A 14,156-nucleotide genomic window follows, 5' to 3' on the forward strand; every position below is an offset into this window, starting at 1 on the left:
AACTGGCGAGAGTACCGCTGGAGACAATTTGTTGAATCCTCCTTTGATCTCCTGCCTGATCTCGGCAATCAGGCTTTCTTTGATCTCGCTCTTCATCTCTTCAATCAATTGTTGGTAGGTATTATTTATTTCGATTGCTGCAGCGTTCGTAGATGACAATGCATTTTTGAAGCGCGCATTTCCCATCATTTCACGGCAGCCGGGGCACATCCAGAAGAGGGCAGGTTTACCGCGCACTTCATTGTAGAATTCCTCCGACATGTTTGCACAGCTGAAGTGGAAAGTCGCTTTCCAAAAACCACGACAAACAACCTCATTAGCATCAATGCTGCGAGCGCAGCTATGACAAACATCCAATGTCGTCATTTGGTACTGTAAGATAACAGCAACGGTGGGGATGCTCTAACGAAAGTTCAATCACTGACGAGTAGATGGCGCCACTGACACGGCCGACGACGGTTAGTTGAGGATGACAGATCTCAAACAATATAAAATTGATTGTTTTTGATGTTAATTGATGTAAATGGCGGCTGCTCGACGCCAGCGTTCCAGGCCAGGACTCTAACTTCAACTGTGCACTATGTTTTCCATAAAGTAGGGGGTTGGTGTCAGGCCCTGGTGTCAGGCCGAAAAAAAAAACCATAACAACTGAAAATCCGTAACTGAATAATACGGACTAAGACTAACGGCTACTACCCCATCGAACAAAATAACTTGCGATTGGAAACTCCGTACGTTAACCTGCGAATTTCTTAACTTCATTGGGAGAACCGCATACTCGCCGATCAACTGAAGGACCGCAGGTTCGGCATCGTAGCGCTGCAGGAGGTGTGTTGGACAGGATCCATGACTCGAACGTTTAGAGATAATCATACTATCTACCAGAGCTGCGGCAACACATGCGAGCTGGGAACAGCTTTCGTCGTGGTGGGTGATATGCAGAGGCACGTGATCGGTTGGTGGCCGATCGACGAAAGAATGTGCAGTGCAGGTTAAGGATCAAGGGCCGATTCTTCAACTTCAGCATAATGAACGTGCACAGCCCACACTCCGGAAGCACTGATGATGACAAGGACGCATTTCACGCGCAGCTCGAACGCGAGTACGATCGCTGCCCAAGCCACGACGTCAAGATCATCATAGGGAACGTCCATAAATTACGTCACGCTTTTAGGGGGTAGGGGGGTCAGTAAAGTGTGACAACCCATACAAAAATTTCAGAGGTCTAATACAAAAAGTGTGACATAGGGGGGAGGGGGGGTTGAAAATGAGAAATTTTTGCGTAACGTAATTTATGGACGCTCCCATAGGAGATTTAAACGCTCAGGTAAGCCAGGAGGAGGAACTCAGACCGACGATTGGTAAGTTCAGCGCCCACCAGCAAACGAACGAAAACGGCCTATGACTCATTGATTTCGCCGCCTCCAAAAATATGGCCATACGTAGCACCTTTTTCCAACACAGCCTCCCTTATCGTTACACCTGGAGCTCACCACAGCAAACGGAATCTTAAATCGACCACGTTCTGATTGATGGACGGCACTATTCCGACATTATCGACGTCAGGACCTATCGTGGCGCCAACATCGACTCCGACCACTACCTGGTGATGGTCAAACTGCGCCCAAAACTCTCCGTCATGAACAATGTACGGTACCGGCGACCGCCACGGTACAACCTAGAGCGACTGAAGCAATCGGATGTCACCTCAGCAGACGCGCAGAATCTCGAAGCCGCGTTGCCAGACGAGGGCGAGCTCGATGAGTCCCCTCTAGAGGACTGCTGGAGTACAGTGAAAGCAGCCATCAACGACGCAGCAGAGAGCACCATCGGGTACGTGGAACGGAATCGACGGAACGAATGGTTCGACGAAGAGTGCAGAACGGTTTTGGAGGAGAAGAACGCAGCGAGAGCGGTAATGCTGCAGCAAGGGACTCGAAAGAACGTGGAACGTTACAAACAGAAGCGGAAACAGCAGACCCGCCTCTTTCGGGAGAAAAAGCACCGCCTGGAAGAAGCGGAGTGTGAAGAAATGGAACTGCTGTGCCGTTCCCAAGAAACACGGAAGTTCTATCAGAAGCTCAACGCATCCTGCAATGGCATTGTGCCACGAGCCGAAATATGCAGGGATAAAGACGGAGGCCTCTTGACGGACGGACGTGAGGTGATCGAAAGGTGGAAGCAGCACTTCGATCAGCATCTGAACGTAGGAACGGGAGCCCACGGCAGCAGAGGAAACGACGACGCCAGTGCAGCCGCAGCGGAGGACGAAAATCAACCAACTCCCACGCTGAGGGAAGTTAAGAATGCCATTCACCATCTCAAAACCAACAAAGCAGCTGGTAAGGATGGTATCGCAGCTGAACTCATGAAGATGGGCCCAGAAAAGTTGGCCACCTGTCTGCATCGGCTTATAGTCAGGATCTGGGAAACCGAACAGCTACCGGAGGAGTGGAAGGAAGGGGTAATCTGCCCCATTCACAAGAAAGGCGACCATTTGGAATGTGAAAACTTCAGGGCGATCACTATTTTGAATGTTGCCTACAAAGTGCTATCCCAGATCATCTTCCGTCGTCTGTCACCTAAAACGAATGAGTTCGTGGGAAGTTATCAAGCTGGCTTCATTGACGGCCGGCCGACAACGGACCAGATCTTTAGCGTACGGCAAATCCTCCGGAAATGCCTGAATACCAGGTCCCAACGCATCACCTGTTCATCAACTTCAAAGCGGCATACGACAGTATCGACCGCGCAGAGCTATGGAGAATTATGGACGAAAACGGCTTTCCTGGGAAGCTGACTAGACTGTTTAAAGCAACGATGGACGGTGTGCAAAACTGCATAAGGGTTTCAGGTGAACTATCTAGTTCATTCGAATCTCGCTGGGGACTGCGACAAGGTTACGAACTCTCATGCCTACTCTTCAACATCGCTCTGGAATGTGTGATGCGACGAGCCGGGCTCAACAGCCTGAAACGTGAAGCAGCATAGGTCGGACTGGTGGTGAATGCCTCAACAACAAAGTACATGCTGGTAGCCGGAACCGAAAACGACCGGATCCGTCTGGGTAGTTATGTTACGATAGACGGGGATACTTTCGAGGTGGTGGAGGAATTCGTCTACCTTGGATCCTTACTGACGGCTGACAACAACGTGAGCCGTGAAGTTAGGAGGCGCATCATCAGCGGAAGTCGGGCCTACTACGGGCTCCAGCAGAAACTGAGGTCGCAAAAGATTCACCCACGCACCACATGCACCCTAAAACTCTAATACGGCCGGTGATCATCTACGGGCACGAGACATGGACCATGCTCGAGGAGGACCTGTAAGCAAACGGAGTTTTCGAGCGACACGAGCGGACGATCTTCGGCGGTATGCAGGAGAACGGTGTGTGGCGGAGAAGGATGAACCACGAGCTCGCTGCACTTTACGGCGAACCCAGCATCCAGAAGGTGGCCAAAGCCGGAAGGATACGGTGGGCAGGGCATGTTGCAAGAATGCCGGACAACAACCCTGCAAAGCTGGTGTTTGCAACTGATCCGGTTGGCACAAGAAGGCGTGGAGCGCAGAGAGCACGATGGGCGGACCAGGTGGAGCGTGACCTGGCGAACATTGGGCGCGACCGAGGATGGAGAGCGGCAGCCACAAACCGAGTATTGTGGCGTACTATTGTTGATTATGTCTTGTCTTAAATGTGATGATGAACAAATAAACGTATGTATGTAGCCGAAACAGTAAACAATTACGGTTTGGATTGAAAACATAGGTGACTTCATGGCTTCCACATGATATACACTACACATGCAAAATGGTCATTGGTAGGATCATTTTTTACCCAATTCGTGCACAACGTCAGTGAGCAATTGCCAACTTAATGCATTAGGAGGCTTAATCATTGGAGGAGAAGCTAAGGAGCAGGTTTAGCCCTCAGTCCAAACGTTACACCAGGAAGAAGAAGTTATATTAAGATATACTTTTTATATGAATGTTTCACTTCCGTTTACTTAAAACTGTTCTTTTTTGTTTAAATTTCATCATCAGTGCTGCTACAGAATTGTAATTGAAACTAATGGTACCCAACCCTGCCAAGCTTTCAGCATCTTCGCAAGTGTCGTCAGCAGTGGCGCCACCGTGGAAAAGTTGATGCGTTCATCACCGAGAAAAAATAATGGATGCCCGCCCAGCTCATCAGAGACACCATTCCCCACCAGAGGGCAATAGTGTGATATGACAGTAAGCAACTGAGAAAGGGGTAGCCCGTCGTCGTCGTCGTCGTCCTCGTCCTTCCACTTACCGGTATCATTATCCTTGGCTTGCACCTTCAGAATGGCCGTCCCGAACTGGGCCCGCTCGGAAACGGTAATGTTGTAGCTATCCTGCTCGATCTCCGGCGGACAGTCGTTGACGTCCTGCACCAGCACCGACACCGGTACTTCCGCCGACACACCGGACACGCTGTCCGTTGCTCTAATTAAAAGTTCATAACTTTGCCGCTGCTCGTAGTCCAGCTCGTCCACCACGTAGATTGCACCTGTGTGTGTTTGTGTGCAAAATGGTTCACGGGATAATGATGATATTGTTTGTTGGTTGGTGGCCGTCCATTGTTGCAGGATTTTTTTTCCGGTTCGCGGAGCCAAGTTCCGTGCCGAACGGTGGTATCGTTTAATGTTCCGGGTCGCAAGTTGTTGTTGGTTGTTGAAAGGAAAATGGGAGAAAGAAAAAAGAAAAATATATGAGAGATTAGCAATTTATGATATTATTAAAATTTAAAGTCCACGCCACTGCGCAGAGCGTGATAAATAGTGTGCTGACTTTATGAACTTTTGATTTTTTTTCCTCTCTGATACTGGTGTAGAGAGGTACACTGGCGGTGCGATTGGCGTTAGCGACAATGTGAGTAAAATGTTTCATTTGGTTGCAAGCGATCGAACTGGCAAAGTGGTATTTAGTAACACGAGAACGACAAACAGCATCATGCAAATTAGTTGAAATTTACGATGGGGAGATTCTGCTGATTAACTAACTTACCTTTTTGGAAATATTTAACCGTTTATTGACTAAGTATTGTTGGAAACAAAAAAAAAATCTTCCATGTTTAGCGAGTGCCGAAATATCTATCACTCAATGCTTATGATTCTGTATAGGTATGACAACTATGTAGAAACTGGGACTGTCAGAAAATGCCGCAGTTATAATTCGTTATGGACCTGCTTCAAGAGCGTCAGTAATATGCTAACATAACAGGTTCAGACCATACGTCAGGATTGTGCAGCCGCCTTCATAAATACCAGAACAACACCGTCACGTCGGTTCCTCACATGGGTGAATGTTGGAGTCCACTCCGTCAAAACTTTACTAGCAGCCATCATTGGCACCGAATTGACCACGTCATCCATGACATGAAGAGCTTAAGACGGCAGTGTTGAATGCCGAAGCCATAGTAAATTCTTTCCCGCTGGACGATGCTGACTAAGAGGAGAGGTTTCATTCCAGAGGGTGTGACACTACGGGACAGTTGGGAGTTGATCCAGCATTTGTCAGATCAGTTCTGAAAATTATGGGTGCGTGAACACTTGCCAAGTAGAGTCAACTGACAAAGCGCTTGAAGCAGAGGGATCAGACGTTCATAACATAGATGAGAACAAACTGAATGATTGATGGAAAGGCCGTATTGTTAACGTGTTCCGAATGAAATATGGACAGGTTAGAGGTACAAACTATGGAAGAGTTCTTATCTGGCTGGTCGTAAAGTTAGCTTTGCTGGACGTACACGTAAAGGAGAAACAAAAAGATGGTGGCTCCAAAGAGGAAGATGCTCTGGATATTCATGGGTAGGGGAATGTGAAGGAACCACAGGGTAACCTCATCCATTAATGATTTTGGAGTGTTCCCACTTATTGTCCGTTTGACGACAATTGAATTGTTTAGGTGAAATCTTAATTATTTTTCAAATTGTAATGTGCTGCGAAATTGTTATAAATCTTGATTGCTAAATGAAGGGTAGCACAGATCGCAAGACATTTCTTGGCCTATCTCGATGCGTGGGAAATTCAGGCAAGGAATTGCTCAAGAAATGAGCAAGCGTCGCTACATTCCGGATCCCAGTACGGTGCTGAAACGAAACGTCAAATCAAATGGGGCTTGCTGTGTTAAACTTCTTGACCATTTCGGTCACGGAAAAATAATGCACTGAACAAAAATTACTAGAGCGATTCCGTTTGAAGTGCATACCGCGTATAAAATGATAATGAAAGTTCTTAAGAAATCAATTGGTCATTTCTCGTTAATTTCTTGAGTGTCCAACCAATGAAATAAATTGTTACTTAGTAAGTAATTGCTATGAGCAGTAGCGGTCAACTGGTAACCCTGCCTTGTTTAGTTCACATACCTATACTAACTCCTGTCACAAATCCAGCTGTACTTTGTGAAACCTGCATAAACTACAATTTCCTGATGACAGCAACCCTCGATACAAGTGCTGGCATAAAATAATCCATAATCGTCCTTTCCAGCAATCGACCTAGTAGTCTATAATCACGATCCCAAATCAAATTTGAATGTTATTGTTTTTCCATCGTCCGATAAATCTCTGCCTAAATTATGCACTATTTACGCTGCATTTTGTAATTGGTATCTTGCCCTCCCCCGTCAACCCAAACCTCCCCAACAACAACCAAAATCTAATACACTTGCCAATCGGGTTTCGACTCCAAAATTCTAGCTGATTACGAATGCGTCCATTTTGTCCCCGCCGCCCGCCCGTACGCACGCACGTTCGAACGCATAATTGTGAAACGTGATTTGCGGTCAATTTTTGGGTAACTTTACACTTCGACCCTACCCGCATTATGATCTCATCACAACGCTCCGCCGGGGCAAACGAACCCGTCGAATTCTAGTACCTAGGTACCTGGGCCTGCATCGCAGACTAGGTCATTCAAATATGCATGCAAAACTGTTTGACTTTGGTGCGGTGTGGTGCTCGCGAGTCTACTTTATTACTTTTGCCGCAAATTCCAATTACGGAATGGTTGTTTAATCATGAGTAGGGTGGTGGGTGGAACTTCTGGATCAGTGATTGCACATGTAAATATGGAATGGTCAAAATTTTGGGAAATGGATTTTTCAATTGTTACTGTTTTTATTTTGCCCTACTTCTCCTCGTAGATAGTTTTATGAGACGCTCAAGAGTCATCAATAATTTTATTGAATACTACCAAAGTATTAATTTGATGATCATCATAACTTTATGGTAGTGTTTATAACCACAACGAATATATTCGAAACCAAATGGATAGAAACGTTATGGTAAACACCAACAAAACTGTTATAAAACTAACCAACGAAACAACATATTTTATAAATAAGGATCTCCCTTGAGTAAAGATCATCGAATCCACGAGAGCTACTAGCGAGAGTTGTATCTATTAAGATTATAAATAAAGTTCATACTGACACAGCCTTTGGCATCTATGTTCTATCAAGTCTTAAGTTCCATGATTGTATAGTAGCGTGGTTCAAAAAATCGTTTTTGCTCCACACCGCTTATTCGATTCCTATCCAGATTATATGCCTTCTCCCAAAATTTGAGCTCATTTGGTTGAAAATTGAGACTGCACAAGCCCTTCAAAGTTTGTATGGGAATTACTATGGGAAAACGATATTTTTCATTCAATCCACCGTAGCATTTCCCCTAGTGCCCTAGTGGGTTAGTCGACCCTTGGTAATCCTAGGCTACTCTATCAGCTACAACTTTGCCGAAGACCGCATTCAAATCGGACGCCTCATTAATTAGTTACCGATTTGTATTCAGAATCGAAATCTTTACTCATGATAATTAAACTATTCGGTGGGCATCACTGCATTTTGCAGTGAAACATAGTAGCCATGATTTCAGTGTGCTATCTTTGGCGCCATATGCAGCAATGTTGCCTGCTGGGAGGCTGGAGGATCACTGTTAAAGTTTGCCCAGTTGGATACAAATCGATAACTTATTAATGAGGCGTCCGATTTGAATGCGGTTTTCGGCAAAGTTGTAGCTGATAGAGTAGCCTAGGATTATCAAGGGTCGACTAACCCACTAGGGCACATGGGGAAAAGCTACGGCGGATTGAATGAAAAACATCGTTTTCCCATAGTAATTCCCATACAAACTTTGAAAGGCTTGTGCAGTCTCAATTTTCAACCAAATGAGCTCAAATTTTGGGAAAAGGCATATAATCTGGTTAGGAATCAAATAAGCGGTGTGGAGCAAAAACGATTTTTTGAACCACGCTATTGTATAGTAGCATCCAAGGTCTCCCTAGAGTTTATGCCAACCGATCTACAAGTATAATCAATGATCTATTGAAGAATTGTAAATGAAATTTATGCTTACACAGCCTCATGTAATTATGTGCTGTCAAGTGGTGAGTTCATTGTCAGTTTGATGATCTTCAAGAACTTTCTTGCGCATAGGCCATCGGATCTACCAACGTAGATGGATGTTCCTAAGAGCTTTATGACTATGTAAGGTTCATATTCACACAACCTCAGGTAGATATGATCTATCAAGTGGTGAGTTCCAATATTCTAGATATAATTACCCAGTCAACACACGATCGCATATGATGTTGCATAGGATGCAAAAGTGGAGGCGACATAATATAAGACTTTGTGTTAGCTGGGTAGTTGTTCTCGTAGATTCGATGGTCAGCACTCCAGGGATTTCTTGGAGACCCTTAGAATGCTGGTCATTGAACCTACGAGAACTACTAGTTATACCTACATAAATTATAAATACGGTTCATACTTACACAGCCTCAGGATATCTATGATTGTATCGAAATATCCGAGAACTCCCTGAGGTATAGGTCATCGAATCTACAATCGTCATCAGCTATTGGAGCATTATGAATTACATTTATGATTTTACACAGGATCGATCAACGATGTGGTGAGTTCATTATCTCCTGAAATGCATTGCAATGCCCTAAACGCATTGGAACGCACTGAAACGCCTCTAAAAACTCCATGAAACCTCCGTGAAATTCACCTGCGAGCCTCTGAAGCTCCCTTAAATCTCCCTGAACCTCCTGGAACGCCCTGAAACGCATTGAAAACCCTCTTAAACCCCTTTTATGGCATTAAACTGCAAGCCTCTGAATCCCCCTTAACCCCCTCCGAAACCACCCGAAACGCAAGCCCCCTAATCTCATCTGAATCGCCTCGAAACACCCTGAAACGCTTTGAAATGCCTTGAAATGCTTTGAAATGAAAACTTTGTGAATTGCAGGTCCCTGAAGCTACTTTAAACCCCTTCCCCCTGAAACCACCTGAAACGCCATCAAACGTCTTAAAACGTCTTGAAACGCCTCTTAAGGTGAAACTGGATGCTTTCTCCATATTTTGGTTTTTGATTTTTTTATTTAATAACGAAGAAATATTTTCAAAATCGGTTTTTACACGTATTTAGAAGAATGATGTGGGTATCTCCCGAAAATCTGGTACCGTCAAGTCGCCATTCACCGTGTGCCTTCGAATATTTATTTTTTATTATTTCCATATTATGATTGAATGATATGACAATTTCCTTTTAATTTCACCAATACAACACTAATGCATTGTTACCATGTCAAAACGCTCATTAGAAACATTTAAAAGTATTATTTTGACACTAAAGTGTGTTTACATGAAGCTGGTTTCTGCTCGTTCACTGAATTCTTAGTGAAAAAACGAAAACTGCGCTAAGGTGATTTAGCTTAGCTTAGCTTAGCTTAGCTTAGACTGACTGCACACATCTATGGTTGCTATTCCGTGATTGACCCGAATCAATGACAGTTGCACAATGAATCAACTGAATAATTGACTGGGAGTGGTCAATATTCTCACAGTGCACGCTTCAGAGACTCTCTTTAACGGTACAATAACGGCGCCGGCCACGTCCTTGCAGTCAGGTTGGAAGAGGGAAGGAATATTAGTAACAACCTTTGTTAAGTGAAGGCCCGCGTTTACCGCTGCGACTCCACCAAAGGCTGCAGGAAGGAGTGTTTGTTAGTAGGAAAGGTATCGTTGGGTCTGGATTCACTTTGATAAGTAATATGACCTTCGTGTCATGCTGGTTTCCGCGCTATTGCTTGGTTTTCGCGGAAAGCAAACAATCGACCACTCGCATCAGGTGGTCGCTTAATATGCAATCTAACACGCTATTATTCGCTTCACTCGGAAAGCAAACAATCGATCACCCACGTCAGGTGATCGTTCAGTATTGCTACAAAAGACGCGACACAACGAAATGCTCATTCCCGAATAGGGAAAAAGAAAAATCGAATGACCGAAGCAAAAGCGCGCGACACCGGCACCCGGACGAAATCCCATCACACACTGATGCACGCTGGGCCCGTCGCCCTCGAAATGCTCACTACCGATTAGAAAACTAAATAGAAAAAGAATCGAACCAACGAAGCAAAAGCGCGCGATACCGGCACCCGGACGAAATCCCAATACACACTGATGCACGCTGGGCCCGCCGCCGTCGAAATGCTCACTACCGAATAGAAAACTAAATAGAAAAAGAATCGAATCAACGAAGCAAAAGCGCGCGACATCGGCACCCGGACGAAATCCCATCACACACTGATGCACGCTGGGCCCGTCGCCCTCGAAATGCTCACTACCCAATGAGGGTATATTACAGGTGGGGAAGAAGATACTTCGTGTGCGTGAGATCCGTGTCTGGTGCAAAACATGTCACTACTACAAGCAAAGCGAGCTCCCATAAGAACGCGTGTCAAATAGTGACGTCACTATTTGTGTTTACATTTTTCTTTGCTTACTAATACATAGCCATCTCTTCTTCTTCCTCACCTGTAATATACTCTCATTGCTCACTACCGATTAGAAAACTAAATAGAAAAAGAATCGACCCAACGAAGCAAAAGCGCGCGATACCGGCACCCGGACGAAATCCCAATACACACTGATTCACGCTGGGCTCGCCGCCGTCGAAATGCTCACTCGGATCTACGATTGCTGAATTATACTGAAAAAGTCGTGATTCAGCAGTGGTGGCAACGCTTTCCGCTTTTGTTCGGCCTTGGTGGTTTGTGTGTGCTTTGTGCGTGCGATGCATACGGCTTCAGCATTGTGGTTACTTGGGTAGTGTGGGATAATTGGGTTTGGGACTGAGGGGGTCGTCGTTGATAAGGCCGAAATCATTGAGTGCTCAGTGTTGGCGGTTGTATTCCGAAAACTGCGCTAAGGTGATTTAAGCGATAAACTAAATGTAGTAACGTTTTTATTCCACCAAGAAGCAACTAAATTCACATATGAGGTATGTATTTTGCATTACCGAAGTAAGTTTAACAAGAAAGTACGATTACTCGTACTTTTTAATTGAAACAAAAAGGCACGGTAAATGGGTACCCTAAAAATCAATGGTCTCCATTCACCGTGCCCCATATTGTCCCATATATCTAGAAAAAATCGAAAATTTGAACATTCGTTTTTCTAATAAAATCTTGCAAGTTATTACTTGAAATGAATTTAAACGAAGAAAATTCCCTTGGCTAGGTTGCTTTGATCATTTTTAAACAAAGTAGAATAAAATTTCTCATACTCGGTAAATGGGTCCCTACTACCACGGTGAATGGTGACCTACCACGGAATTAGGCGACCCTACTACCCTTTACTAATTGTACTATATAACCAAATATTGTGAAAAATTTTCTACTTCTGTGGATATTGCTTTAATAGGTGAAAATATAAGGAAGGCAATTAAAAGCGGCACCAACAATGTTTATAAGACTGGTGTCAAATAACAGCCCTTATTTGCCCCGAATCCTCTTAGAATCACGGTGAATGGTGCCTTGACGGTATCTTCCTAGTGGAAAATATTTTCCTTTTTTACGGAAAAAAAATTTCCAAGAAATGGCTTTCGTAAAAACGAAAAATATTTTCCATTAAGAAAAAAAATCAGTAGATACCTTGATCCTTCCTTCAAATTCGTATGAAAACCGATTTTAAAAATATTGCTTCGTTAAAACTCAAAAACTAAAAAATCAGGAAATGCATCCAGTTTTACGTTAAGCTTCCACGAAACCTCCGTGGAATTCACCTGCAAACAGTCTTGTTAGCGATCACAGTCTTTGACACCTTTTCGTCGATATTCGACTGCCTTAGTCTCCAACATTCGCAACACAAGCGATCAAATTACTGTGCAAACAAAAACGTCAAATGAATGCCCTTGACCACGATAGCGTCTTTGTTTGATGGTTTGGGGTTTTGTTATTTCTGTATTTTCCATGAACAGAGATTCATCACGCACGAATAAACTAATTTAACCAGTCATAATCAAAATTGGCTGGAATTAGTGAAAAGGTAGAATTAGACAAATGTTTTCGTGTCAGACGACGTTGATTTGATTCGTTTTTATGTTTATTGATCTTTGTTCTACCGCTAGCGATAGCGCACAAGTGTAACAAACCAGGCTGACACCCGACCACGGCAATGAAACAAAGGTAATGAAAGTGTCGAATGTTTACAAGCCTGCCTGCAAACCTCAGAAGCCCCTGTAAACCCCCTAGAAATGCCCTGAAATACATTGAAACGCCTTGAAACGTATTGAAACGCCTTGAAATGCTTAGAAGCACGTCTCATACCCCTATGAAGCTTACGTGGAATCTGAGAGCCTCTAAAGCCCCCAAACCCGCTCCGGAAACTCTTCCAACGCCCTGAAACGAATTGAAATGCTTCGAAACGCTATCCGTGAAACTCACCAGACCCCTAAAACCTCTCTGAAATCTCATGAAACGTCTTGAAACGCCTCTGAAACGCCCATGAAATACATTAAAACGCTTTAAAACGTCTCTGAAGCCCCTATGAAATCATCGTGAAGCTCATCAGTGACCCTGTAAAATCCCCTTAAACGACTCTGAAACCTCCTGAAATACCTAGAAACGCTTTGAATTGCGTTGAAACGTCTTGAAACGCCTCTGAAACCCCCGTGAAGTTCACCTGATGGACCCTTCCCTCCCTACATCTGAAAGCCTTGATCCCTCTCCCTTTTGCATCTGCTGGCCACTTGCCCTTCTTAAACTTCTTTGCTACCTTGAAATCCATTCAGGTGAAAATCTCTTTAGGCAGTCCCAGTCCCGAACGATATGTAACTTTAATGGAGGTTCGGGTTTACCAACATTTTTGTTATTTTTATGAGGACATATCAAACACGTCATAGATATGCAGCATGATAGTTACATACTTATAACAAGTTATTTTTAAAAGTATTTTGTGAAAAAAATCCAGTGAGTAGACGTCAAAAGAGATAAGAATTAGAAGTACATATGAAAAACGCGAATTAGTGAAAAAACAGTTTAAGTGGCTTTCTCGATCTGCACAGCAATAAACCAGTTATTTTTTTCATGAATTACGGTCCTGCATCGCATCGATCGCATCGAGTACACTAGTTTCAGCATTTTTGAACTCGGTTAAGCTGATGATTATTTGTAGTGTAAAATCACTCCCTGAGCTCGAAAACGTGAAGGAGCTTGCTCTCTTCATACACCTCGTTCTCCATAATTCCAATGCACCGATTGAGCTGAAGTTTGTATGGCAATTCGCTTTATTTTATATTTTAATAGTACGTTAAAATAATTTAAAAACGATATAGTGGTCCAAAAAATTAAGGTTTTTCAAAACTAAAGATTTTCAAAAAATCGATACTTTTGAACCAGTTGACCAATTTTAAACTTCTTTTTTTTGTTTGAAAGCTATTGAATTGTAGTTTTCAGGAAAAATACGTTAAAGGGGCTAAAATGTAAAGAGTACTATAAAATATGCAAATATATTAGTTTTTCCACGTTTTCATTGTCTCGGGACCAAAGAGGTACCCTGGTTTTATATTCTTACCAGAAAATTCAGGAAATTTGGCGTAACATATAAAAAATCAGAGATGTATGTTTTTTAGTTTTTGAGATATGATTTTTTGGAAATAAAAGGTCAAATTTTCCCATACAAGACACCTTTTTAAATTTGATTATATTTTGATTCCTTATAATATTATGGATACCAAAACCACCAGGAATCACTTTAAAAAGCAATACTATGCATAGTTTTATGAGAATTTGCAATTTCAAGCAATTTTAGAGTAGCTAGTACTAAAATATATATGTAACTGTCTA

General features: G+C 43.4%; 1 protein-coding gene across 7 annotated transcripts in view; it reads right to left on the reverse strand.

Annotated features, from left to right (window-relative positions):
- LOC109409390 (fat-like cadherin-related tumor suppressor homolog) overlaps window positions 1-14,156 on the reverse strand; it is a 1,285,617-nt gene that overhangs the window by 45,089 nt on the left and 1,226,372 nt on the right. For all 7 annotated transcript variants that reach the window (XM_062859767.1, XM_062859766.1, XM_062859763.1 and 4 more), the window contains one exon: window positions 4,295-4,531. In XM_062859767.1, coding sequence (XP_062715751.1) covers window positions 4,295-4,531 — 237 coding nt within the window. The remainder of the gene's footprint in view (window positions 1-4,294; window positions 4,532-14,156) is intronic.

This window comes from Aedes albopictus, chromosome 3 (genome assembly GCF_035046485.1).
Source record: "Aedes albopictus strain Foshan chromosome 3, AalbF5, whole genome shotgun sequence".
Taxonomy (NCBI): domain Eukaryota; kingdom Metazoa; phylum Arthropoda; class Insecta; order Diptera; family Culicidae; genus Aedes; species Aedes albopictus.